At 37.5% G+C, this 27,141-nt stretch overlaps 2 protein-coding genes across 2 annotated transcripts; both read left to right on the forward strand.

The window, feature by feature from the left end:
* The first annotated feature begins 229 nt into the window (after positions 1–229).
* LOC143235730 (G-protein coupled receptor GRL101-like) lies at positions 230–3,948 on the forward strand. Its single transcript, XM_076473938.1, has 2 exons — positions 230–295; positions 3,765–3,948. Exons 1-2 carry the CDS (start codon positions 252–254, stop codon positions 3,946–3,948), a joined length of 228 nt encoding a protein of 75 aa, XP_076330053.1. The 5' UTR covers positions 230–251.
* A 938-nt stretch (positions 3,949–4,886) lies between these two features.
* On the forward strand, positions 4,887–24,634 carry LOC143234383 (G-protein coupled receptor GRL101-like). The gene is made up of 3 exons (XM_076471704.1): positions 4,887–5,537; positions 15,939–16,107; positions 19,455–24,634. The coding sequence occupies exons 1-3, from the start codon at positions 5,160–5,162 to the stop codon at positions 19,676–19,678; spliced, it is 771 nt and encodes a 256-aa protein (XP_076327819.1). The 5' UTR covers positions 4,887–5,159; the 3' UTR covers positions 19,679–24,634.
* Positions 24,635–27,141: the final 2,507 nt, after the last annotated feature.

A 27,141-nucleotide genomic window follows, 5' to 3' on the forward strand; every position in this document is an offset into this window, starting at 1 on the left:
CATTGTTTGTAATGACCTTGACCTTTGATATACAGAACATTATTTCTGCCATTGGGCTGAAGTTACCAGCAGTTAGTTACTTTATATTGGTTTTTACAGCATAATTGAAAAACGTATAGAATACGATAAATGTCTAGTTATTCTGGTTGTTTTGTTTTTAATGCTGATAACATGGTTGATTATAAAAGATTTATAGCCAGCAACTTCAATGACTTTTTTTCAGGGATCTGACTCACAACAACATAGTAACAATGGAAAGCCGAGTATTTGTTGGATTGGTTGCACTAAAAAACCTGTAAGTAAGACGTGATAATCTAGTCTATAATAAACTTGGTAACTTTCTTTTGATAGCTATTACCTAGTATCTCGGTTCTAAAGCACGACTTCGTAACCTCGAGAATGTATCCTAAAGCTCTGTTTTACAATATTGTTAATCCTAAATTAGTATGTGTAAAAATAATAACATGAGAAGAGTTCAATAAAATACTTTGTTATTTGACAAACTCTATTCGCTGAATAATGTCATGTGTGGCTCACCGTTGTCTCGCTCAAAAAGCTTCTCGTTATCAAACTTTATTAAAATTTGATCGCAACGTTCTAGACTTAGTTGTTACAGATTCGTCATTTCATTTGCGAAAGATGAAGGTAAAGGAATGGCCAAATACTGACTAGATAGTACTATTATATTGAATCGGGTATTCGCTGAATATATATAAAACATTTACTATAATCCCGAATCCGGTATCCACTAAATATGTAACACTTTCATCCAAACATTTAGGTACGTTTGTCCATGTCCAATCTCTTGTAAATGCTCTTGAGAAGATTGCTAAAACGTTTCGAAAATAAAACTGACTTATGAAATTATTTAAAACGCTATCTGGGAACTTATGATGTGTTTGCATTATTCATACAGTACATCAACAACAATATCGCATAACCACACCTCGCAACCGAGATGGTAACACCTACTGGAATCAAAATAAACCAATAAAATCTCCAAATCACAAAGCACCGAGAGTTGTATGACTTCTAACAAACACCTATTTACAAAGTATTATTACAGCAGCTCTAGCTTTCTGTGGTTCCCTGTTTGACTTCTAACAAACACCTATTTATAAAGTATTATTACAGCAGCTCTAGCTTTCTGTGGTTCCATGTATGACTTCCAACAAACATCTATTTATAAAGTATTATTACAGCAGCTCTAGCTTTCTGTGGTTCCTTGTTTGACTTCTAACAAACACCTATTTATAACGTATTGTTACAGCAGCTCTAGCTTTCTGTGGTTCCCTGTATGACTTCTAACAAACACCTATTTATAAAGTATTATTACAGCAGCTCTAGCTTTCTGTGGTTCCCTGATTCATTTAAATATTTATCCTTTTTTTCTTCTGTAGCTCTTGATACAGAGAAGTGAATTTTCTTCTCACAGTAATTGATTTCACACCATATCTTTACACTGTTCTATGGTTCTCACCATCTCTGCCCCATAGGTTTTGTCCTACTAGCGCCTTAGATGTTATGCTTTACAGATATTGAGAAAAACTAAACTTCTTGACAAATCTCGCTCTTAAGTTTTCAGCATTTTATATGTGCAAACAGTAACAGATATTCTTAGATATAATGTCCGGCCAAACAACCGGTAGTGACTAGAGATGTCAACATGTGACAACCACAAACACTGACATTATCTGTGAAAACTAATAGATATTCTTAGAAATAATGTCCGGCCAAACAACCAGTAGTGACTAGAGATGTCAATATGTGACAACCCCAAACACTGACATTATCTGTGAAAACTAATAGATATTCTTAGAAATAATGTCCGGCCAAACAACCAGTAGTGACTAGAGATGTCAATATGTGACAACCCCAAACACTGACATTATCTGTGAAAACTAATAGATGTCATTAGAAATAATACTCTGGGAAACAGTAGTAGCTAGACCTATCACCAGTAACAATTTCCAGCTTCTATCACGCAAGTCCTCCAGTGAGATAACAGTAAGTCTTCGGGTTTACAAAGCTGTGGTTAGGGATTCGATTCTCCTCGTTGAACACAGCAGAAAGCCCGTTGTGGTTTTGCTAAAAGAAAACACGGACTATCACGCAGACTCAGGATCGAAACCGGATCACTAGCACCATGTAGCTTTTATTTCGTGTATGGTACAATGGTGTTCATTTCATATGTTAAATTGTTGATTTTGCTGTGAGAAACATAATCCGGACCTTATGAACTAAAACATCTCACTAAGCCTAATGATTTATGTAGCTGTAAAAGCTTAGTATGGTTTACTTTCAAGATCCAACGAGCTATTGAAGAATGAACTAATTATACAAAACTTAGTTTTAAATTAGTTTAACATTCCATCTATCTCTTAATGACTGAATTGACTTCATTATTAATCAGAAGGAATGTTTGTCTTTGTTTACGATACTTGAAATATTCAACTGATGGCTAGTTAACGTATAACATTTTTTTATTATTCAAATCGTCATTAATTATAGTTACATTGTCAGCAGACGGCGCAATGGAGCTGTTTCTACGCTGCACTTTAATACAAAAAAAAAACAAACGTACTATAACAGTTTTCCCGAAAGTGGGAGCCGCGGCATCCCAGGGGACAGCGAAGCTTTTTCTTTGAGGGGCCGCCAAACATGAGTCGAAAACAAAGATACTGAACTAATTTTAATTGTAAGTAAATAATAAGACGATAAAATATGTTGAATTAATTAAATGATACAGTATGTCGAAAGGAGGAGTTTGTGGTTTTTTTTTATTACGGCACTGTTTTTCAATTACCATGCTAAAGTTATAGGTTGGGAGCCTAAAACTTTATTCGTATCAAGACTAAAAGAGTTTGAGAACACCTGGTCTGTCATAAGCTCATTTTGTCCGCTGGTTCATCACCAGAGTTATGGCGCCATCTTTTTTGTAATATACTTATTAAAATATACGGATCTTTCCTGAAGTATTTTCATGACTACTTCTAAAGATTCCCTGGCTGTAATATAACTCCAATAAATCCAAGAAACTTCCAACATTCTCTCTCTGCCAGTTTAAGCCCTGAACGTCATGTCTAAGTTCCAGTCACAGGTTTAGGTTTTTCCCGTTTTTAATACTGACTTAATATATTTGTATGGTACTGTCTAGCTTTTTATGTTTGTTTTATTTGAGTCAAACACCAGAGCTGACTGGAAATGACTGAATGGTTAGCTTGTTAGGCCGTGAATCCGAGGGTCCATGGTTCGCGTCTCACAATCGCACAAACAAAACAAATAGCTTTATAAGATTAACGGCCAAATCCATATTATTAGATTACTTTCAAGCCCAAAAGATGACGGTAGGTGCTGTTGACTTCTTGCCTTTCTTCTAGTCTATCAGTTCAACATTTGGGGCTAAGCCCCTCTGTAGCTAATTTAGAATGCCATAAAACAAAGAAACACTCCCAATGCTGGTCCCTACTTTAGTCATATTAGCTTGAAACATAAAATGTTTAACAAACAGTTATATTTTTTTGTTTATAATGAATAAATACTTAAACACTGTGGAAGCCAGCGTGGCCAGGTGATTAGGGATCTTTTATTCCTAATCTGAAGGTCATACTTTTGATTCCTCATTCCCCCCACATATGATTTGTCTTTCAGCCGGGAAGAGGGAGTTTTATAATGTGACGTTCAATCTCACTATTTGTTGGTGAAATAGTAGCCTAAAAGTTGGGCATTGGATAGTGATAACTATTTGCTTTCCATCATTTCAGACGAACGGACGAGTTTCGCTTTTGCTGTCTGGCCTCTCATGTTGACGAATGTTACCCAAAGGCTGACGAATTTTCATCTTGCGAAGATCTCATGTCCAACATCGTGTTGAGAATTTGCATCTGGTTCCTCGGAGTGCTAGCTTTAGCTGGAAATATTGTCGTCATTGTATGGAGATCCATATAGGCTTAACAATAAGGTAAACCATCTTATTCTTTGGTGATTCGATTAATTTAATTGTTGTAAATATTTTTTTGGCAAAGATCAGTTCTTGCTGCTATTCTTCACTCGTGTGACAAGGCTTAGCGAAACGTCTTCAGATCACATTATTTATCCAAATGAATATATCAAACATTACTAGCCAATGACAAGAAGTTTATTATTAATGTGTACAAGTATTTAATTGTTTTTATGTAGTATTTCGAAACGGAAAAGCGGATAAAATAAAATATGATGAATATAATTGAATACTAAGATTATAACCCACTAAACAGTGCGCCCTAGCGGTTCATAGAATGGCATTAAAGTTGTTCTGGTTTCCAAACACAAATTTTAGCTTTTGGCTCCATCTCTTGCTCGATTTGTTGGAGATCTAATTACAGCCGCGGCAATTGAAGACTCACTCTGCAATTAGATCTCAAATCGGTTAAAAGGTGTATCAGCGATTGATTGTTTGGAATTAAGCACAAAGTTACACATAGGCTATCTGTGCTCTGCCTACCACGGGTATCGGAACCCGGTTTACAAACTTACACATGAGCTATCTGTGCTCTGCCCACCACGGGTATCGTAACCCGGTTCACAAAGTTACACATGGGCTATCTGTGCTCTGCCCACCACGGGTACCGGAATCCGGTTTCTAGCGGTGTGAGTCCGCAATCATACCGCTGTACCGCTGAAGGCAGAGCCATGGGTTAAAATTTTCTAATTGAAGAAAAACAAAACAAACTCAGAGCCATTCTATGAATCGCTGCAGTGTGGCTGAAAATTACATCTGGTGGGTTTTGAAGTCTGTAGACGATTTACTGGTGGAGAAGTCACGAAATAAATATAATATCGAATCAGCCACTATTTTCCCATCAGAATATTAACAAGGATTCGATTAAACATTTTTTTGCAGGTTCACTCCTTTCTCATCACTAACTTGGCAATTGGGGACATGCTGATGGGTATGTACTTGCTTGTCATAGCTACAGTGGACACTTACTATCGAGGTGTTTACTTCATCTACGCCAGCTCCTGGAAGCATAGCCCACTCTGCCAGTTTGCTGGTTTCCTTTCTACTCTATCCAGTGAACTTTCTGTTTTGACACTGACTATAATAACTCTGGATCGTTTCGTCTGTATCATTTTCCCGTTTCGTCTGAAGAGGTTAAGTATGAAGCAGACGTCTCATCATGGGTGCCGTGTGGGTCATGGTAGTTCTTCTAGCTGGAGTCCCTTTGTTACAAACTAGCTATTTCTCCAACTTCTATGGGCGGTCAGGGGTGTGCTTGGCGCTACACATCACCCCCGAAAGACCACACGGCTGGGAATACTCCGTGTCTGTCTTCCTGGCTCTAAACTTCGTTTCTTTTGCTGTCATAGTCTTGGCTTACGCCTGGATGTTTGGAGTGGCTAAGAAAACACAGACAGCTGTCCGCTCGAGGGATTCACGCGCTGACGCCACAATGGCTAGAAGGATGACTGTTATAGTTGCCACGGACTTCTGCTGTTGGATGCCCATCATTCTGTTGGGTGTGGCATCACTTAGTGGAGCTACCATACCTCCACAGGTAGGTGAAAATAGGTAACAAACTGAGGGGTGAATTAGTAATCAATGCCAAATTAATTATGAGATGACTTTGGTAGATTAGCATGTAGTTATATGTCTGGGTCAGTGGGTAGGTATGTGATAAAGACATAAGCACGTAAATGGGTTAGTAAGTGGCATGTAGTTATATGTCTGGGTCAGTGGGTAGGTATGTGATAAAGACATAAGCACGTAAATGGGTTAGTAAGTGGCATGTAGTTATATGTCTGGGTCAGTGGGTAGGTATGTGATAATGACATAAGCACGTAAGTGGGTTAGTAAGTGGCATGTAGTTATATGTCTGGGTCAGTGGGTAGGTATGTGATAATGACATAAGCACGTAAGTGGGTTAGTAAAGTAGCATGTAGTTATATGTCTGGGTCAGTGGGTAGGTATGTGATAAAGACATAAGCACGTAAGTGGGTTAGTAAGTGGCATGTAGTTATATGTCTGGGTCAGTGGGTAGGTATGTGATAATGACATAAGCACGTAAGTGTGTTAGTAAGTGCCATGTAGTTATATGTCTGGGTCAGTGGGTAGGTATGTGATAAAGACATAAGCACGTAAGTGGGTTAGTAAGTGGCATGTAGTTATATGTCTGGGTCAGTGGGTAGGTATGTGATAATGACATAAGCACGTAAGTGTGTTAGTAAGTGGCATGTAGTTATATGTCTGGGTCAGTGGGTAGGTATGTGATAAAGACATAAGCACGTAAGTGGGTTAGTAAGTGGCATGTAGTTATATGTCTGGGTCAGTGGGTAGGTATGTGATAATGACATAAGCACGTAAGTGGCTACCTATTTTAGTTAGTGAGTGGAAATTAATGTATCTCAGAACGGCTGGTATAGGTATTAACACTTTTACTAATAAAGCAGAGAACAACGTTTCGACCTTTTCTAGGTCATCTTCAGGTTAAAAAAGAGAGTTTGCAACTAACTGAGTGGACGTTCATTAGATCATCATTTAAACACGTTAGTAGATTAGTTTTTTTGAATTTCGCACAAAGCTACACGAGGGCTATCTGCGCTAGCCGTCCCTAATTTAGCAGTGTAAGACTAGAGGGAAGGGAGCTAGTCATCACCACCTATCGCCAACTCTTGGGCTACTATTTTACCAACAAATAGTGGGATTGACCGTAACATTATAACTCCCCCACGGCTGAAAGGGTGAGCATGTTTGCTATGACGGGGATTCGAACCCGCGACTCTCGGATTACGTGTCGAGGGCCTTAACCACCTGGGCATGCCGGGCCAGTAGATTAGTAAGTGACTATGTATTGTAGTTAGTTATTAAACATTTCAGTAAAGTTGGTTTGTTAACTCGGTGGGTTTCCTGTTTGATTCCTAAAATAGTACTCCTCTTTTCTGATGGCTCAGTAAAGCTTTATGCTTAAAAATATATATATAATTGTTTCAGACACTAAACAGTTGGGTTTTTTAATAGGTTACTAAATGTTCATGTTGAGAGGTTAACTCGTAAACTGAAATATAACTGTTGTTATATACATAAAAATGTGGCCCGGCATGGCCAAGCGTGTTAAGGCGTGCGACTCGTAATCTGAGGGTCGCGGGTTCGCATCCTCGTCGCGCCAAACATGCTCGCCCTTTCAGCAGTGGGGTCGTTATAACGTTACGGTCAATCCCACTATTCGTTGGTAAAAGAGTAGCCCAAGAATTGGCGGTGGGTGGTGATGACTAGCTGCCTTCCCTCTAGTCATACACTGCTAAATTAGGGACGGCTAGCACAGATAGCCCTCGAGTAGCTTTGTGCGAAATTCAAAAACAAACAAACATAAAAATGTATGTGATTTCGATAAAGGTGTTTCGAATCTTATATTTCTTTGTATCGAAAATGACCAACGTTTCACTTATACAATGTTATTAAGATTCAGTACTACAACTGTAAAACTGAAACGTCTAATATATAACATATTTTCAACGTGCAACGTTTCACTTCTACAGCGTACTACAACTGTAAAACTGAAACGTCTGATATTCAAATTATTTTCAACATCCAACGTTTCGTTTCTACGGTGTCATCAGAACTCTCTACTACAGCTGCAAAACTGAAACATTTAATATTCAAAATATTTTCAACGTCCAATGTTTCACTTCTACAGCGTCATAAGGGTTCAGTACTTTTTTCTTAATGTTACTGATCGGATTCACTGTAAGTAAAATAAGATCTCTCGGAGGGAAAGGAGAACGGAACCAAGAGGGAAGAGAAGGGAAGGAAAAGGAGAAGGAACCAAGAGGGAAGAGAAGGGAAGGACGAAAGAGACACGCACGTCGGTAGAAACTTAGATCGGACAAAAAAAATTGCACTTTTCATCACATCCGACGATAATTTTAGGAAATGTTGCATCCTGCATTACATCCGAAAATAATTGTAGGAAATGTTGCATCCTGCATCACATCCGAAAATAATTGTAGGAAATGTTGCATCCTACATCACCTCTGACGATAATTTCAGGAAATGTTGCATCCTGCATTACATCCGAAAATAATTGTAGGAAATGTTGCATCCTGCATCACATCCGAAAATAATTGTAGGAAATGTTGCATCCTGCATCACATCTGACGATAATTTCAGGAAATGTTGCATCCTGCATCACATCTGACGATAATTTTAGGAAATATTGCATCCTGCATTACATCCGACAATAATTTTAGGAAATGTTGCATCCTGCATCACATCTGACGATAATTTTAGGAAATGTTGCATCCTGCATCACATCTGACGATAATTTTAGGAAATGTTGCATCTTGCATACATCCGAAGGTAATTGTAGGAAATGTTGCGTCCTGCATCACATCTGACGATAATTTAGGAAATGTTGCATCCTGCATCACATCTGATGATAATTGTAGGAAATGTTGTATCCTGCATTACATCCGAAGGTAATTGTAGGAAATGTTGCATCCTGCATCACATCTGACGGTAATTTTAGGAAATGCTGCATCCTGCATTACATTCGACGATAATTTTAGGAAATGTTGCATCCTGCATCACATCTGACGATACTTTTAGGAAATGTTGCATTCTGCATCACATCTGACGATACTTTTAGGAAATGTTGCATTCTGCATCACATCTCACGATAATTTTAGGAAATATTGCATCCTGCATTACATCCGAAGATAATTTTAGGAAATGTTGCATCTTGCATTACATCCGAAAATAATTTTAGGAAATGTTGCATCCTGCATCACATCTGACGATAATTTGAGAAAATGTTGCATCCTGCATCACATCTGACGATAATTGTAGGAAATGTTGCATCCTGCATCACATCTGACGATAATTTCAGGAAATATTGCATCCTGCATTACATCCGACAATAATTTTAGGAAATGTTGCATCCTGCATCACATCTGACGATAATTTTAGGAAATGTTGCATCCTGCATCACATCTGACAATAATTTTAGGAAATGTTGCTTCCTGCATTACATCCGACGATAATTGTAGGAAATGTTGCATTCTGCATTACATTCGACGATAATTTTAGAAAATGTTGCATCCTGCATCACATCTGACGATAATTGTAGGAAATGTTGCATCCCATGTAGCGGGGTCCGAAGAACTGAACAATCTAAATTGTTTTTAATATGATGTTTCACAGCCTTCTGTAAAACAAGTTCATTTCGACGACGCCGTTGTCTCTTTTGCTACAAAGAAAGCTCACAAAGGTTTCATGTTAACTTACCATTAAATTGTTCTTTTTCTTACATCGATTTGCTGTTTTTGGATAAAGTTACTAGTTAAAAGTTAATGTACATTTTCATCGCTGTTAAAAAGAAATTTCAAAAGAGGTAAAAGGATGAAAGAATGTTAATGGTGGTGATGCTAGGTGGTGAGTTAGGGGTGAGAGTGAAGTGAAAAGGGTCGTAATTAAAAACAGTATAATTGGATCTGGAAAAACAAACTTGCAAAAACTGTGCCAATACTTTAGCTGATATGAGGCACGTGATGGTGGTAGTGATGAGAATGTCACCAGGGTCCTGAACTTCTCTTACGTGCCGTGAATGTGTTATATATGGCATTGATACTCTATTGTGCTGAACGCTATCTTTGTTTAAATGATTACCTATTCCTCTTTATTATGGAGAAGATTCCAACTTAATTCATTTGCGAAAACAACCACTGTTTACTGACATCATATCTACACAACTAAAATTATAGTTTGAGTTAAGACGACAATCTTAATAACAACTGGTATCGTGTTTCAACTATACTTGTTGCTCCAAACGTTGTGAATCGATTGTCAGAGTCCAGGGTATGGCCCAGTGCTTAGCGTGCTCACACTGTAAATCTGATTACTTTTTTTGTAAACTAAAATATTCTCCACCTTTTGGGACCCCAAGTATAAATAATGAAGACAGAATTCCTTTATCTTATAAGACGATAGTAGCATAAACGTTGACGTTAGAAACTGTTGACTTGCTGCCTTCCCTCTAGCTTAGGCCCGGCATGGCCAGGTGGGTTAGGGCACTCAACTCGTAATCCGAAAGTGGCGGGTTCGAATCCCCGTCACAGCAAACATGATCGCACTTTCAGCCGTGGGGGCGTTATAATTCGACGGTCAGTCCCGCTATTCTTTGGCAAAAGAGTAGCCCAAGAGTTGGCGGTGGGTGATGATGACTAGTTGTCTTTCCTCTAGTCTTACACTGCTAAATTAGGTATGGCTAGCGCAGATAACCCTCGTGTAGCTTTGCGCGAAATTTAAAAACAAACAAACTTTCTCACTTATCATTTCAAAAATAAGGACAAGATGGCGACGATAATATTTGTGCAACATAAGATGTGAAACAACAATAACAACAAAAACTTTCAAAAGATCCAGAAATGTGTTGTGGAAAATGAATTAGTGTGTGGTACTTTCAGTGTAGTGTGTTATCAAAGTGAAGACTACATGCAACGTTCAGATACGTTGAGGCACTTCAAGTTAATATTACAGTTGTATTTTAATGTAATTTATTGTTAAACCAGAATGAAATACAACCGTTTGTTGGTAGTTGAGTTGGATTAAATCTGTGGTTGGTCATGAATCAGAAACTGCATCTACAGAGTTGTTGACTGAAAACGATTAGACCAGAGATTGGCCGCCCTTATTGATCGGATCACTGGAATACGACCAGAGATTGGCCGCCCTTATTGATCAGATCACTGGAATACGACCAGAGATTGGCCGCCCTTATTGATCAGATCACTGGAATACGACCAGAGATTGGCCGCCCTTATTGATCGGATCACTGGAATACATAGAAATAAAACGTCAGAGCTCATTTAAAAATACTTACAAGCGATATGTTAACGTTCTGTCTACAGACGTAACTCCGTTCTTAGAGAAAATCTTCTTTTCATTTTACTGAATGTTTAGAAACAAAACATTTCAAAATCAGGGTCGTAATAGATGTCGTAAAACCGTGAAATCAATACAAAAAAAATACAGTAAAATGGTCCCTAACGTTATTTGGGAGAATAACTGTTAACTTGCTTTAACTCTTGGTTAGACATCTTTGGTTCTCAAAACTATGTTTCACTTCTTTTAAAAATTCAACAGTAAATTTTGATTCAGTTAATAAGGCTTTTCAAATTGTTTGTCTCCTATGGCAAAGCTACATTGGAGTGTCTGCTGTGTCCATCGTGGGAATCGAACCATTGTATTTAGTGTTCTAAATCCGTAAAATTCCCCATCGGAGGACCTAGGGGTTTGGTGCTAAGCTGGGTATGCTTTTATTTGCTCTGTTGCTGTTCTACTGAGCAGCGTTGAGCAATCTAGATCTTCGTATTGAACCTTCCCTCTTCCCAGTACTCGTGGTGAGCAGAGCACATAAAGCACCGATTACCACTCTGATTTACATTGGAAACTTGGTATACAAACCAAGATAAGAATTAATAAAGTGAAACTACGTTTATTAACAAGTTTGTTTGATTTTAAATTTTGCGCAAAGCTAAATGAGGGTTATCTGCGCTAGCCGTCCCTAATTTAGTAGTGTAAAACTAGAGGGAAGGCAGCTAGTGATCACCACCCACTGCCAACTCTTGGGCTACTCTTTTACCAACGAATAGTGGGAATGACTGTCACATTATAACGCCCCCAAACGAGCATGTTTGGTATGATGGAGATTCGAACACTCAACCCTTAAACTGCGAATTGAGCACCTTAACCATTTGGCCATGCCGGATCCATTAACGAGTAACTAAAATAATATAAAACTACCAATGGACTGCTGCCTTCCCGTGGTTCCAACTTGACTGTAACCACAACACGTAAAAAAGAATTGATCCAATTGAAAACTGAGACAAGTGTTTGATATTATAATTACCATATATCTAATAAATTTATTTATGCAAGCAGAATATTAGCTCTACCACACCCAGATGAGCTTATCCCGCCTAGAGGGCAAAACTGTTCCATTGAATCAAAAACAAATTACGGAAAATAAGGTTTTTTCTCTCTTCCATATTATTAAGAAAATATTTCAGAGCTGAAGTTCGTTTAATGGAAAGTTTTTATTTGTTTAATTTCATTTATAAATAAAAATAACTATGATCATTATGGGTTTATTTTGGCAAGCTTATTGGTGTTTGTTTTTACGGTCCCACTACGACCTTCGTGGCCTTAATATTTATAAATACATTGATTCTATTTTCACCCTGTAAGCTGAATGCAAGTGTTGGATTTATCGATTTTTAATCAGTTACTGTTTCTCAACATTGGTTGTCATGTTGTAATGTAATTGCTCGTATCCCAGCATCGCGAAGTCATAGGCTATTGATTAAAATACACAATTGACTGGCTTCCAGTTCATCAGACACTAGTAGAAACCAGGGCTCGATACCCAAGGTGGGCAGACCACATATAGTCCTTTGTGTATAATAACAAACAAACAATACAATATTTAAATTATAATGTCACAGTGCGATGTAAAATCTAATGTTTTAGTGTTACAATGTGACAGGAAAAGAACTGCTTTTCGTGAAACAATATGAAAAATTGTTTGTTTTTGAATTTCGCGCAAAGATACACGAGGGTTATCTGAGCTAGCCGTCCCTAATTTAGCAGTGTAAGACTAGAAGGAATGCATCTATTTACCCACCGCCAACTCTTGGGCTACTCTTTTACCAACGAATAGTGGGATTCGACCGTCACATTATAACGCCCTACGGCTAAAAGGGCGAGCATGTTTGGTGTGACGAAGATTCGAACCCGCGACTCTCGGATTACGAGTCAAGTGCCTTAACCAGTTGGCCGTGCCGGGGCCTAATATGAAAAAGGCTTAGCTAACTTATTTTGTCATCGGCTATCTCAAGTTTTAGGTATTGTATCGCGAGGTATTTTTTTCTCACAATTTGATCCCGTATTTATGTAAATTTAAGAATATGAAACTTATTACATCTATCAAATAAAACCTTTTGGTTACAAATTTTTTTTAAAAAAAAAGGTCGCTCAGCTTATAATTATGATATGATATAAAAATTATTTTCACTCTAAACCTCTGATTTTTCACATCGTGATGCTGTCTGTGGTATTTTTAACTCAAAACAGAGAAGAAATTTATCGTTCTATCAAAACGACTTTGTAATAATGTAGAAAAACCTAAAAGTCAATAACTGACATTTACAATAAAGATAAGCATTTTAAATTATTTTGAGCTTTCAAAGTTGTAAATGTATGTGAATATTGCTTATGAAATCTATTTTATCCACTTGTGTAAATATCACGTATGAAATATATATATGTCATTCAGTTGTTTATTTCACACTTCTTGGTAGAGGTAATAGATATAAAGTTGTGTAAATATCACGTATGAAATATATATATGTTATTCAGTTGTTTATTTCACACTTCTTGGTAGAGGTAATAGATATAAAGTTGTGTAAATATCACGTATGAAATATATATATGTTATTCAGTTGTTTATTTCACACTTCTTGGTAGAGGTAATAGATATAAAGTTGTGTAAATATCACGTATGAAATATATATATGTTATTCAGTTGTTTATTTCACACTTCTTGGTAGAGGTAATAGATATAAAGTTGTGTAAATATCACGTATGAAATATATATGTTATTCAGTTGTTTATTTCACACTTCTTGGTAGAGGTAATAGATATAAAGTTGTGTAAATATCACGTATGAAATATATATATGTTATTCAGTTGTTTATTTCACACTTCTTGGTAGAGGTAATAGATATAAAGTTGTGTAAATATCACGTATGAAATATATATATGTTATTCAGTTGTTTATTTCACACTACTTGGTAGAGGTAATAGATATAAAGTTGCTGTTGATTTGGGAGGTAAAGCAACTAGTCAATGTCACCCACCGCCAACTCTTGAGATATTCTTTTATTAACGATTAGTTGGACTGACCGTCACGTTATAATGCCCCCACAGCTGAAAGGGCGAGCTGCTCACCGACGGAGATTCGAACCCGTAATTTACGATTCTAGTGCGCTAACACCAGGCTATGCCAGGTTATCACAAAAAACAATACATTTTTCATGTGTAGAGTTATTTTATATAACGTAGGGACATATGTTTCTGAATTATACCCCGAGCATCTCAACTGAGTTTCAGAAACTTCTAATAGCTCATAATTTATATAAGCTAGGTAAATTTTGTTTTATTTCTAAAACAAAAAAATTCAAAAAAATTGTCGTGATGGCTTGATAGTTCGCATACAGGGCTGTGGATCGAAAGGTCTAATATTCATGCTGTCAAATACTTGATACTTTCAGCTGTGGGTGGCAGTGGGTCCTTCTGATCGATATCATTCCCTCTTTGTCAGCAGATTCAAATTGAAGACGTCTACACGTACGATCTACGAGGTCTGTGATCTGACCGTTGAATTCGCGATCGTGTAAGGCACACGTACAGAATAACACTTAGTATCAATTTTAGTACATCCTAGTGGCACAGTGATATGTCTGTGGATTTATACTGCCAGAAACCGGTTGTGTAACTTTGTGCTTATGTACAACCCAAACACAAACAAACTTATTTAATAGTGATTGACTTGTAATTTTTTGTGTTACAAATGAGCTCAGTGTCACGCGTATAATCCGTTGATGAAATAACTGTAGTTTTCTGTTACAGGTTCCGTTGATGAAGTAACTGTGGTTTTCTGTTGCAGGTTCCGTTGATGAAGTAACTGTAGTTTTCTGTTGCAGGTTCCGTTGATGAAGTAACTGTGGTTTTTTGTTGCAGGTTCCGTTGATGAAATAACTGCAGTTTTCTGTTGCAGGTTCCGTTGATGAAATAACTGCACTTTTCTGTTGCAGGTTCCGTTGATGAAATAACTGTGGTTTTCTGTTGCGGGTTCCGTTGCTGAAGTAACTGTGGTTTTCTGTTGCAGGTTCCGTTGATGAAATAACTGCTGTTTTCTGTTGCAGGTTCCGTTGATGAAGTAACTGTGGTTTTCTGTTGCAGGTTCCGTTGATGAAGTAACTGTGGTTTTCTGTTGCAGGTTCCGTTGATGAAGTAACTGTGGTTTTTTGTTGCAGGTTCCGTTGATGAAATAACTGCAGTTTTCTGTTGCGGGTTCCGTTGATGAAATAACTGTAGTTTTCTGTTGCAGGTTCCGTTGAAGAAGTAACTGTGGTTTTCTGTTGCAGGTTCCGTTGATGAAATAACTGCAGTTTTCTGTTGCAGGTTCCGTTGATGAAGTAACTGTGGTTTTCTGTTACAGGTTCTGTTGATGAAGTAACTACTGTGGTTTTCTGTTGCAGGTTCCGTTGATGAAGTAACTACTGTGGTTTTCTGTTGCAGGTTCCGTTGATGAAATAACTGCAGTTTTCTGTTGCAGGTTCCGTTGATGAAATAACTGTGGTTTTCTGTTACAGGTTCTGTTGATGAAGTAACTACTGTGGTTTTCTGTTGCAGGTTCCGTTGATGAAATAACTGCACTTTTCTGTTGCAGGTTCCGTTGATGAAATAACTGTAGTTTTCTGTTGCAGATTCCGTTGATGAAGTAACTGTGGTTTTCTGTTACAGGTTCCGTTGATGAAGTAACTACTGTGGTTTTCTGTTGCAGGTTCCGTTGATGAAATAACTGTAGTTTTCTGTTGCAGGTTCCGTTGATGAAGTAACTGTGGTTTTCTGTTACAGGTTCCGTTGATGAAGTAACTACTGTGGTTTTCTGTTGCAGGTTCCGTTGATGAAATAACTGCAGTTTTCTGTTGCAGGTTCCGTTGATGAAATAACTGTAGTTTTCTGTTGCAAGTTCCGTTGATGAAATAACTGTAGGTTTCTGTTGCAGGTTCCGTTGATGAAGTAACTATGGTTTTCTGACACAGGTTCCGTTGATGAAGTAACTATGGTTTTCTGTTACAGGTTCCGTTGATGAAGTAACTGTGGTTTTCTGTTATAGGTATTTGCATGGGTTGCTGTGTTTGTTCTTCCGCTCAACGCTGCAGTCAATCCTTTATTGTACACCCTGTCAACAGCTCCATTCCTGAGTCCAGCACGAACCAGGGTGTCCAGGGTTCGTTTCTCGTTAATGAACTCCATGACTGGTGATTCCCAGAAGTCAATAATTGGTGAGCATGAGCTATTCTTTAAAAAATATATATTTGCGTGCTGTTCAAGCCATGGACTTTCTGTGTAATGCACCTTCAGTGCGGTGTTTGTAACTGTTCATGAAGTTTTCTGTCATCCATCGCCTCCTCAGCTTAACTCTGTATATGGGCCCCAATCTAGGAATTTGGGATCGAAAAATGGGTTTGTGTAAACTTAAGAACAAGTTAAGATTAAATAGCTGTGGAATAGCTATATACTGCTAACGTTGCTAAGAAGTGGAATAGCTGTATACTGCTAACGTTGCTAAGAAGTGGAATAGCTATATACTGCTAACGTTGCTAAGAATATTGACATTTTTGTTGTTGTAGAATCTAAACATGAACACCAGAGCGGTACCCAATTGAACTTTACCGAGTGGTTCGAAGCACCCGTTACGTTTTATAACATCCGTTATGCGCAAAATGAAACAAGAAGTTGTGATTCTGCTACACAAGGATGACAGAATCAAGTCACTATAAAGGTTGTACTCAATAAAAAATACTTAACTATGGGCTCATAAGTGACCAAAATATATTGGTCATCGACTTGGTTAAGTCTGTCCAGATGACATAGGATATCATCATCTGTTACTGCTGTCAACGTTTTCAGCCCAGTGGCGTCTATTTCGCTGGTAAGAAAAGTATGAATTATGTATCGTATCATAAAATACACCAGCGCTCCCCACATGAATAATAGTGGCCCCAGTTAATTTCTGTAGCTACCACAAGAGGGAATAGGTAGTAAGTCCGAACCAAAAATGGACATTGTGTTAGTAATTGAACGCGAGTGTCATGTTAGCTTGCAAGTTTAAAACATGACGCCCTTGGGATCCCGAAACGGGTTAGGAACATAAAATCTGAAGCTCAGCAAAACCTTGAAAATCTATCACTGGCCGATCAACATCATGCCTTCTGAACGCTTTTTAGCGCTACAAATAAATATATCCCCGGGCCATCCATCTGCCAATCTGACACCGCTAGCTCCAGATTATATGATAAATATACCCCCGGGCCATCCATCCGCCAATTTGACACTGCTAGCTCCAGATTATAAGATAAATATACCCCCGGGCCATCCAACTGCCAATTTGACACTGCTAGTTCCAGATTATAAGATAAATATACCCCCGGGCCATCCATCTGCCAATTTCACACTGCTAGCTCCAAATTATAAGATAAATATACCCCCGGGCCATCCAACTGCCAATTTGACACTGCTAGTTCCAGATTATAAGATAAATATACCCCCGGGCCATCCATCTGCCAATTTCACACTGCTAGCTCCAAATTATAAGATAAATATACCCCCGGGCCATCCACCTGCCAATTTGACCTTGCTAGCTCCAGATTATAAGATAAATATACCCCCGGGCCATCCATCTGCCAATTTCACACTGCTAGCTCCAGATTATAAGATAAATATACCCCCGGGCCATCCATCTGCCAATTTCACACTGCTAGCTCCAGATTATAAGATAAATATACCCCCGGGCCATCCATCTGCCAATTTGACACTGCTACCTCCAGATTATAAGATAAATATTTCCCCGGGCCATCCATCTGCCAATTTTACACTGCTAGCTCCAGATTATAAGATAAATAACCCCCGGGCCATCCATCTGCCAATTTGACACTGCTAGCTCCAGATTATAAGATAAATATACCCCCGGGCCATCCATCTGCCAATTTCACACTGCTAGCTCCAGATTATAAGATAAATATACCCCCGGGCCATCCATCTGCCAATTTGACACTGCTAGCTCCAGATTATAAGATAAATATACCCCCGGGCCATCCATCTGCCAATTTGACACTGCTTGCTCCAGATTATAAGATAAATATACCCCCGGGCCATCCATCTGCCAATTTGACACTGCTAGCTCCAGATTATAAGATAAATATACTCCCGGCCATCCATCTGCCAATTTGACACTGCTAGCTCCAGATTATAAGATAAATATACCCCCGGGCCATCCATCTGCTAATTTTACACTGCTAGCTCCAGATTATAAAATAAATATACCCCCGGGCCATCCATCTGCCAATTTCACACTGCTAGCTCTAGATTATAAGATAAATATACCCCCGGGCCATCCATCTGCCAATTTGACACTGCTAGCTCCAGATTATAAGATAAATATACCCCCGGGCCATCCATCTGCCAATTTGACACTGCTAGCTCCAGATTATAAGATAAATAACTCCCGGGCCATCCATCTGCCAATTTGACACTGCTAGCTCCAGATTATAAGATAAATATACCCCTGGGCCATCCATCTACCAATTTCACACTGCTAGCTTCAGATTATAAGATAAATATACCCCCGGGCCATCCATCTGCCAATTTGACACTGCTAGCTCCAGATTATAAGATAAATATACCCCCGGGCCATCCATCTGCCAATTTCACACTGCTAGCTTCAGATTATAAGATAAATATACCCCCGGGCCATCCATCTGCCAATTTGACACTGCTAGCTCCAGATTATAAGAGGAGTTCGCGGACAAACAATCAAACAAATGCATACGAACTGTGAATTAATAAAGGATATGACCATGCACTACATAGCATACAAGTGTCTTCTGGTCGAGTTTTTATTGGACCGTCCTCTAGATTAGGACAGTAGCAAGCAATCCCCACGACCTTATGGAGATAAATTTGAACCCCCTTTCTCCACATCCTAAAATATGTTTCTTAAATAAATCAGCGTTATTCAAGTTTATTATTTTTAGTTGACATGTTTAACAAAAGATAATTGGTGAAAAACTATATATGATACATCATGTGTTATTACTGTTTTGTTTTCAGTATTGTTGTTCTCTTGAAAAATAATAATTATTCGCAACTAGCCAATTACCCATGGTGCCACTGCATTAGATCCGCGTGTGACGTATTCATGACGTCATATCTGCACCCTGAGAATGGAAACAAGTAACGTTTTCGTGATGGGAAACAGGGATGAAATGGAAACATCGCGTAATGAAAAAGTTTTTCCAATGTCATACATATAAGCAAAAGTTCCTTTATAGTATGAGCTATTCATAACGATATATATTCACCTTGATAATGGCGAAAAATAAAGTTCTCCTTGACAGGAAACGGAAGCGAAACGGGAAAATCATGACCCCCTATTTCAAAGCTTCATGCACGCAAGATAAAAATTTCGCAAAGTTTGGGGTTGCACATCGCATAATAAAAACGTTTTTCTAGTATCATATAAGCAAGAGTTTCATTATAGTATAATTGACCTTGAACAGTTTTGCGACATATAAGCGTGTATTTATTGTTGTTTTTTGGAATAAAAACGTTTAACATTTTGTTCTCACAGTGTCACTCCCTGATGTTCCAGTCCGATCTGAACACGACCCTCTACCACTGGACAGTAATGGCGAGCTTGTTCCTTTACGTGACCTTATAACCCTGAGTCCAGGTCGTCCAGTCAGACCTAGTATACGACGTCATCTTACCACGAAGAGCAGTTCAAATGTCCATCACCTAAAATCTTCCCGAGAAACAATAAGTTTTAGAAAAAAGAAACCTACCAAAGTCTGATAACAAAACAAACATAATTTAATATTTATTTCCAATATTTCAAATCCGCGCGATGTATGTTCCCACTTCTAATATTGGGAAAATAAATTTGTCTAAAGTATAATGTTTAGCATCATGTAGGCAGATTATATTTGACTTTTCAATATCTGTTATTGACCTTTTGTCACTGAAAAACAGCTATATTTTGATACCTAGGTTGCGCTACCGTCCTGTTCTTATCCTAGCTACTATTACTGAAGATAAATCAGAATAGAATTTTGAAGAATAAGGTGTTAAAAGATTTGTAGAACACCTTTAAACGTTATTATATTAATAATTTTGGAAAATATAAAATATTTCTCTCATATTGTTACTAAAACGTAGTCCCATTTTTTTTTTTTTTTAGATTTAATGTTTAAATATAAATGGGCATAATAATATATTTGCTACTAGTTGTTTTTCAGCCCTCCCAGTGGCACAGCGGTATGCCTGCGGGCTCACACCGCTAGAAACGGGGTTTCGATACCCATGGTGGGAAGAACACCGACAGTTTGTGCTTAATTCCAGACACACAAACTTCTTTCTCAAATAATTGATAAAATAGATTTCAAGACGTCCCCCAACCAGTTAGGAAAGTGATAAGTTTACGAACTTACATCATTAAAATTCGAGGTTTTATTCCCTCATGTCAACACAACGTATAGCCCAACGTGATGTTACTCTAAAACATTGGTTCACGCGAGGTGGGGGGAGGCGAACGTTTGAATGATGCTGTAATAAATTACAACATAATCATATTGAAATACGTATATAACAAATTAGCACTCTATTATCAGTTTTAATTTTTTTTAAACTGTGCTATTAAATAGAGAACCAATCAGAGATACGTTTGCTCTGAGAGTGGGGTTTAAGTACCAAAAATTGTTTACAGTCGGGTGGAAGTTAATAACAAAAAGTTAAGAACCCCTACTTTAAAACAAACAAGATTAATTTATCCGTGATATCTTCATAGAAAATAGGTATTATACGATGACTAAATCCCTGAGAATAAATCTCTTCATGAAGTCTGAGCTTCTGAAGGATAAAGCTCCTACATAAAGTCCTTCTCTAGGTCTGAGTCACTAAAAGAGAAGGGTCTTCCAAGAGTTCCTTTTTCAAGTCTGACCCATTAAAAGAGAAGAGTCCTCCAATTATTCTTTCTCGAGGTCTGAGTCATTGCAAGAGAAGGGTCCTCTAAGAGTTCGTTCTCAAAGTCTGAGTCACTGAAAGAAGAAGGGTCCTCCAAGAGTTTCTTCTCAAAGTCTGAGTCACTGAAAGAAGAAGGGTCCTCCAAGAGTTTCTTCTCAAAGTCTGAGTCACTGAAAGAAGAAGGGTCCTCCAAGAGTTCGTTCTCAAACACTGCACCTCTAAAGAAAAGATGCTTCTTTGATTTTGAACCCCGATAACGTTTTATCGAGATTTAACGGGGATTTCGAGAGTGTAACCTGAAATGAAACAAAGCAGTCATCGGTGACTTCAACTTAACGACAAACTTATCGTTGTAAAGCTGAATCTATGGAAAAGACTGCACAAAACATGATTGTAGACTTTGATTTATCACCATCCACCAAGCAGTATATTTCAGTATAAACAACAGTTCGATATAATTTATTTTTGTATACATTTCCAATCTAGGTGGATATCCAAAGGTGTGTTTGTTTATCTTTGATACGACAATTAATTCCTGATAATTTGTGCTGTTAGTGGCAAAAAGAAAACTTAATTGTTCCAATCTGTCTTCAGTCTCCGGTGGACTTTTGATAGGTCTCACTATATTTCTAAAGCCGGTTAGATGAAAATACACAAGGAAGTTCTAACGAAATCATCTTTCCCATTGGAACAGGTTTCTTCTAAAGTCCTTGCTAATTCAGATTACTTGAAATTACCATGTTTTTTTGCTTTATTGCTAACATTAGAATATTTGCATTTAAAATATAATAAGTTATTTTAACAGTAAGACCAGAAAAAGTGACCGAAAATTCCATTTTTCATTTTGTGACATCCAGTCTTTGTTATGAAAGAAGATAGAAAAACAAGGTCCTAATCATAATAGCAACTGACATCATTGAGTTATATAAAAACTCACATTTAAAATGTGTATAGTGCTATATTGTGAAACGGTGTGGACGATTTGGCTTCTGCGTTCTTCTATTCATCCTATCTTATTCCTGGTTGTCATATTGCTGATTAAAAGTGTATCTAGTGTATTTCTGATTCCTAGATCAATTGCGTACTTAAGAGGGGAAAAAAACTTCCTTCAAGCCAAGATAATTACGCTTGATAAAGTCCTTTGCAAACAAAGCAGTTTTTATTTTGACGTGTCCACCTCTGATTAAAACGTCGTTGTGTGTTTTCTGATTGTATTCTCATGGACTCTTCTCAACATTGGTTGGATCAATCTGTCTTAAACGTTGTCGTCAAGCCTTAGGTTCGTACGACGTTTCCTCAGTACTGGAGTTATTAAGTTGGTAACACTAATTATTACGTTCGAAGGCAGCGTTAGATCCAATTCGACGAATCTTTCTGACACTGATGTGTTTGACGAATTTTTCTAACACTGATGTGTTTTTGATGTGTTTGACGAATCTTTCTAACACTTATGTGTTTTTGATGTGTTTGACGAATCTTTCTAACACTGATGTGTTTTTGATGTGTTTGACGAACCTTTCTAACACTGATGTGTTTTTGATGTGTTTGACGAATCTTTCTAACACTGATGTGTTTTTGATGTGTTTGACGAACCTTTCTAACACTTATGTGTTTTTGATGTGTTTGACGAACCTTTCTAACACTTATGTGTTTTTGATGTGTTTGACGAACCTTTCTAACACATGTGTTTTTGATGTGTTTGACGAATCTTTCTAACACTGGTGTGTTTTTGATGTGTTTGCTGTTCATTTGGCTGATGCACATCATCAGATGTTCTCAACACCACCTGTTGGTTACAGTTGTGATAGAACTAAACATTTCGTTTTGATAACTTCTCACATCACAACAAAAACAAAAAAACCGTAAACACCACCAAACAAATCAAAACCCGTTGTATTTCCAACGTAGCATGCTATTCCACACAAACAAATCAAAACCCGTTGTATTTCCAACGTAGCATGCTATTCCACACAAACAAATCAAAACCCGTTGTATTTCCAACGTAGCATGCTATTCCACACAAACAAATCAAAACCCGTTGTATTTCCAACGTAGCATGCTATTCCACACAAACAAATCAAAACTCGTTGTATTTCCAACGTAGCATGCTATTCCACACAAACAACTCAAAACCCGTTGTATTTCCAACGTAGCATGCTATTCCACACAAACAACTCAAAACCCGTTGTATTTCCAACGTAGCATGCTATTCCACACAAACAATTCAAAACCCGTTGTATTTCCAACGTAGCATGCTATTTCACACAAACAACTCAAAACCCGTTGTATTTCCAACGTAGCATGCTATTCCAAACAAACAAATCAAAACCCGTTGTATTTTCAACGTAGCATGCTATTCCACACAAACAAATCAAAACCCGTTGTATTTCCAACGTAGCATGCTATTCCACACAAACAAATCAAAACCTGTTGTATTTCCAACGTAGCATGCTATTCCACACAAACAAATCAAAACCCGTTGTATTTCCAACGTAGCATGCTATTCCACACAAACAAATCAAAACTCGTTGTATTTCCAACGTAGCATGCTATTCCACACAAACAAATCAAAACCCGTTGTATTTCCAACGTAGCATGCTATTCCACACAAACAAATCAAAACCCGTTGTATTTCCAACGTAGCATGCTATTCCACACAAACAAATCAAAACCCGTTGTATTTCCAACGTAGCATGCTATTCCACACAAACAAATCAAAACCCGTTGTATTTCCAACGTAGCATGCTATTCCACACAAACGAATCAAAACTCGTTATATTTCCAACGTAGCATGCTATTCCACACAAACGAATCAAAACCCGTTGTATTTCCAACGTAGCATGCTATTCCACACAAACAAATCAAAACCCGTTGTATTTCCAACGTAGCATGCTATTCCACACAAACAAATCAAAACCCGTTGTATTTCCAACGTAGCATGCTATTCCACACAAACAAATCAAAACCCGTTGTATTTCCAACGTAGCATGCTATTCCACACAAACAAATCAAAACCCGTTGTATTTCCAACGTAGCATGCTATTCCACACAAACAAATCAAAACCCGTTGTATTTCCAACGTAGCATGCTATTCCACACAAACACATCAAAACCCGTTGTATTTCCAACGTGGCATGCTATTCCACACAAACAAATACAACACGTGTAATTTCACTAGGAGAAGAATGTGTTTAGAAACACTTACTTTTATGCTAGTCTGTTAAATTTACATAAAATTTAAAATCCATGGATCTGCTGGATTATTTTTTGAATTTTTATTTATTATTTTAGAGTTCTGTAATCCATGTTGAAATATTCAATGTTCTACACCTCCTGGATATATCAGGTTTTGCACTTTTAAAATGTTTGTTTATTATTATTATTATTATAAAATCGACGAAAGTGTGCTTGATATAACAATATTAATTAATAAAATGCAGGGCAGTGGTTAATAATTGTTTCCTCTTGAATCTACATAATAATATATTTTAATTAATAAAGTTCATAAAGAGATTAATTATGTATGTATGTAATGTATTGTTTGACTATTCACGTATTATACGTATAGATCAGTAGGATGTACTTTCGTTAATATAACCCAATATTTTGTGACTTGAAGCCCTAATTTCCCTAGAATAAAAAAATGATGTTTGATCTAGTCCATTTGCTTTCAGTGGACTCTGGATAAAATATCACTTTCCAGCTTAAAAAAAAAACAAAGTCAGAGTTGTAAAAATCCCTCGTGGTCAACGTTAAGTATATAATAAAGCCTTTTGTGGTCAGTGTTAAGTGGATAATTTATCTTTTTTTTTCGTGTATTATTTGTCACATTACAACTTCTAACATGCTGTACACTTTGAGATCTGTTGAAATAAAAACCGAGATATACCAACACTTTTCAACAGTAATTAATTACTTTTAATAGATTGTGTCCAGTAATGTTTAATGGAAAACCATCTGTGCGCGTGATGCGTAATGGCTTCTGTTTTAATGTGGACTCAAGTTTCGCGTTTTACCCACAGCTACACATCACCGAATTAGTAACTTAGTTACTGTTTAACTTAACAACGAATACAAAATAAAGTAAGGAAACACATAAGACACGATTTACAAATTCACTGAAACGAGTTGAACGATATTCTAATCTGAAGAATGACTTGTAGTTTATTCTAAGAGTAAGAATAGTCTCTAATATTTTTTCTTTGTTTGCTTTTGAGCACAAAATTACACAATGGATCTAAATCCGATTTTCAGCGTTGTCTTCCGCTGAGACATTGGTAGTTCTATGGATTTACAACGCTAAAATCAGAAGTTCGATTCCCCTCGGTGGACACAGCAGATAGCCGAATGTTGTTTTGCCATTTTCAGCATTATAAGCTCTCGGACTCACCGATAAGTCATTTGGAGAACCTTACAGTGTGTAGGAAACAATGTTTCAGTTGTTCGTGTTTATGCCAAGTAAAAACTTTAGTAAGAATGACAATAACTGATCTGGAGTGATCGAGTATGTCCAGTAGCTTTAAATTTAGACTAACCTAGACTCAAGCACTGATATGTCCGATCGATATAAGGGTGGGGTTATGTGACCTTGAATCAGTGGCAGATTGTTATGTCCATATGTGATTTAAGTGACGTTAATGCTGGTAGATCCGGACGTTGTAAACGTAGTCTTAGATGACCTTGTCTCATAGGTAACTGGTATAACCGAACGATATAAGTTAGACTTGCTTGACCTTAGGTCATTATAAAGTTATAACCTGTGATTTTTATTAGTTTTATGGGCTTGCCAGATATCATCTGTAACCCGTGAAAGCAAAGTATTTCGAAAGTAATGAGTTGGGTTCGAATCAGTGCGACACCACCAAATGTTCCTTACATTTTACGTTACGTGTGTGTTATAACGGTGACAATCCTTTACAGTTGACTGGCTGGCTACCTTTTTTCTGGTCAATAGTTCAAAATCAGAGACAACGATTGATAAGCTCACAGCTTTGATGTGAATAGAAATTACAATGAAATTAGCAAAATAATAGTTCTTAAAAAAGAAAGGGAAATACCTGAAAAACTTTGAGTTTTGCACGTTCGCTGTTACATATTAACAGAATTCCCAAGATATATGATTATCTATCTACAAGTATTTTGCTGCTAAAATTATTATTAGAATACCTTCAATCTTGCGGTAAGTTCCTTAAATTTAAAGAGAAAAAAAAACAAAAAAACACGAGACGCCAGTACAGGAAATGTTCGACTGTACAGTATCAAAAATTGTTTGTTTTTGAATTTCGCACAAAGCTACTCGAGGGCTATCTGTGCAAGTCGTCCCTAATTTAGCAGTGTAAGACGAGAGGGAAGGCAGCTAGTCATCACCACCCACCGCCAACTCTTGGGCTACTCTTTTACCAAGTGGGACTGACCGTCACATTATAACATTCCCGCGGCTGAAAGAGCGAGCATGTTTGGTGCTAGCGGGATTCGAACCCACAACCCTCTAATTACGAGTCAAACGCCTTAACTCACTTGGCCATGCCGGGCCAGTGGGATTTGAATATCACCATTAAAACGCACACAAAATACCAAAGTGCGGTGCGCAATCTTGTGGAAGAGGAAATCGTGAAATGACTTCTGCGATTTAAAGACGGGCACGCTAACCACCAGAACATGCCCTCTCCCAGCCGTTTTGTATTTTCACAAAACAGTATGAAGTCATTTTTAAGGCAAAGATTAAAAAAAATATTTTTTTTTTCGATAACGCATTTGTTTAGCGAAAATTTACAATAAAACTGACAAGAAAATATTTTATGTGGTGGAATGTCAAAATCATCAAATAGCTCGTTGTCTTTCCTTATTTTTGCGCCACTAAGAATTCTGGATTAAATACTTACACGAACTTCATCAGCCTTGGAGAAACTGATGAGGAGATTCCATGACAACCAAAGTCAGCAAAATTGTAGGGTTATGATTGATGAAGCAGCTGGCTGCACGTGATGTTCTATAGGAATCAAACAGTACTTTCTGAGAGGTTCTTACAAATACGGATCCTCAATTTATAGGAAAAATAATTAGTGCATAGACTGATGTAAAATTCTATAACTGGAAGTAAATCTTACCAACTAAATAATGTATAATAAAAAATTAACAGTGAAAGTGAAACAACTATATTTTGTATCGTCTCAAGTAAAACCTATATTTCTCATTTTGTTCTGTTCTTTAATACCTTAGTGACACAACGGTATGTCTGCGGACTTACAGCACTAGAAACCGGGCTTTGATACCTGTGCTGGACACAGCACAGATAA

Source organism: Tachypleus tridentatus, chromosome 12 (assembly GCF_004210375.1).
Source record: "Tachypleus tridentatus isolate NWPU-2018 chromosome 12, ASM421037v1, whole genome shotgun sequence".
NCBI lineage: Eukaryota > Metazoa > Arthropoda > Merostomata > Xiphosura > Limulidae > Tachypleus > Tachypleus tridentatus.

Excerpts from the sequence above, each read along its gene's own strand:
- LOC143235730 (XM_076473938.1), top strand. The coding sequence starts at position 252 with ATGGAAAGCCGAGTATTTGTTGGATTGGTTGCACTAAAAAACCT. Across the intron at positions 296-3,764 it reads TTGGTTGCACTAAAAAACCT|ACGAACGGACGAGTTTCGCT; the intron begins GTAAGTAAGACG and ends CCATCATTTCAG.
- LOC143234383 (XM_076471704.1), top strand. The coding sequence starts at position 5,160 with ATGGGTGCCGTGTGGGTCATGGTAGTTCTTCTAGCTGGAGTCCCTTTG. Across the intron at positions 5,538-15,938 it reads GAGCTACCATACCTCCACAG|GTATTTGCATGGGTTGCTGT; the intron begins GTAGGTGAAAAT and ends TTTCTGTTATAG. Across the intron at positions 16,108-19,454 it reads TTCCCAGAAGTCAATAATTG|TGTCACTCCCTGATGTTCCA; the intron begins GTGAGCATGAGC and ends TTGTTCTCACAG.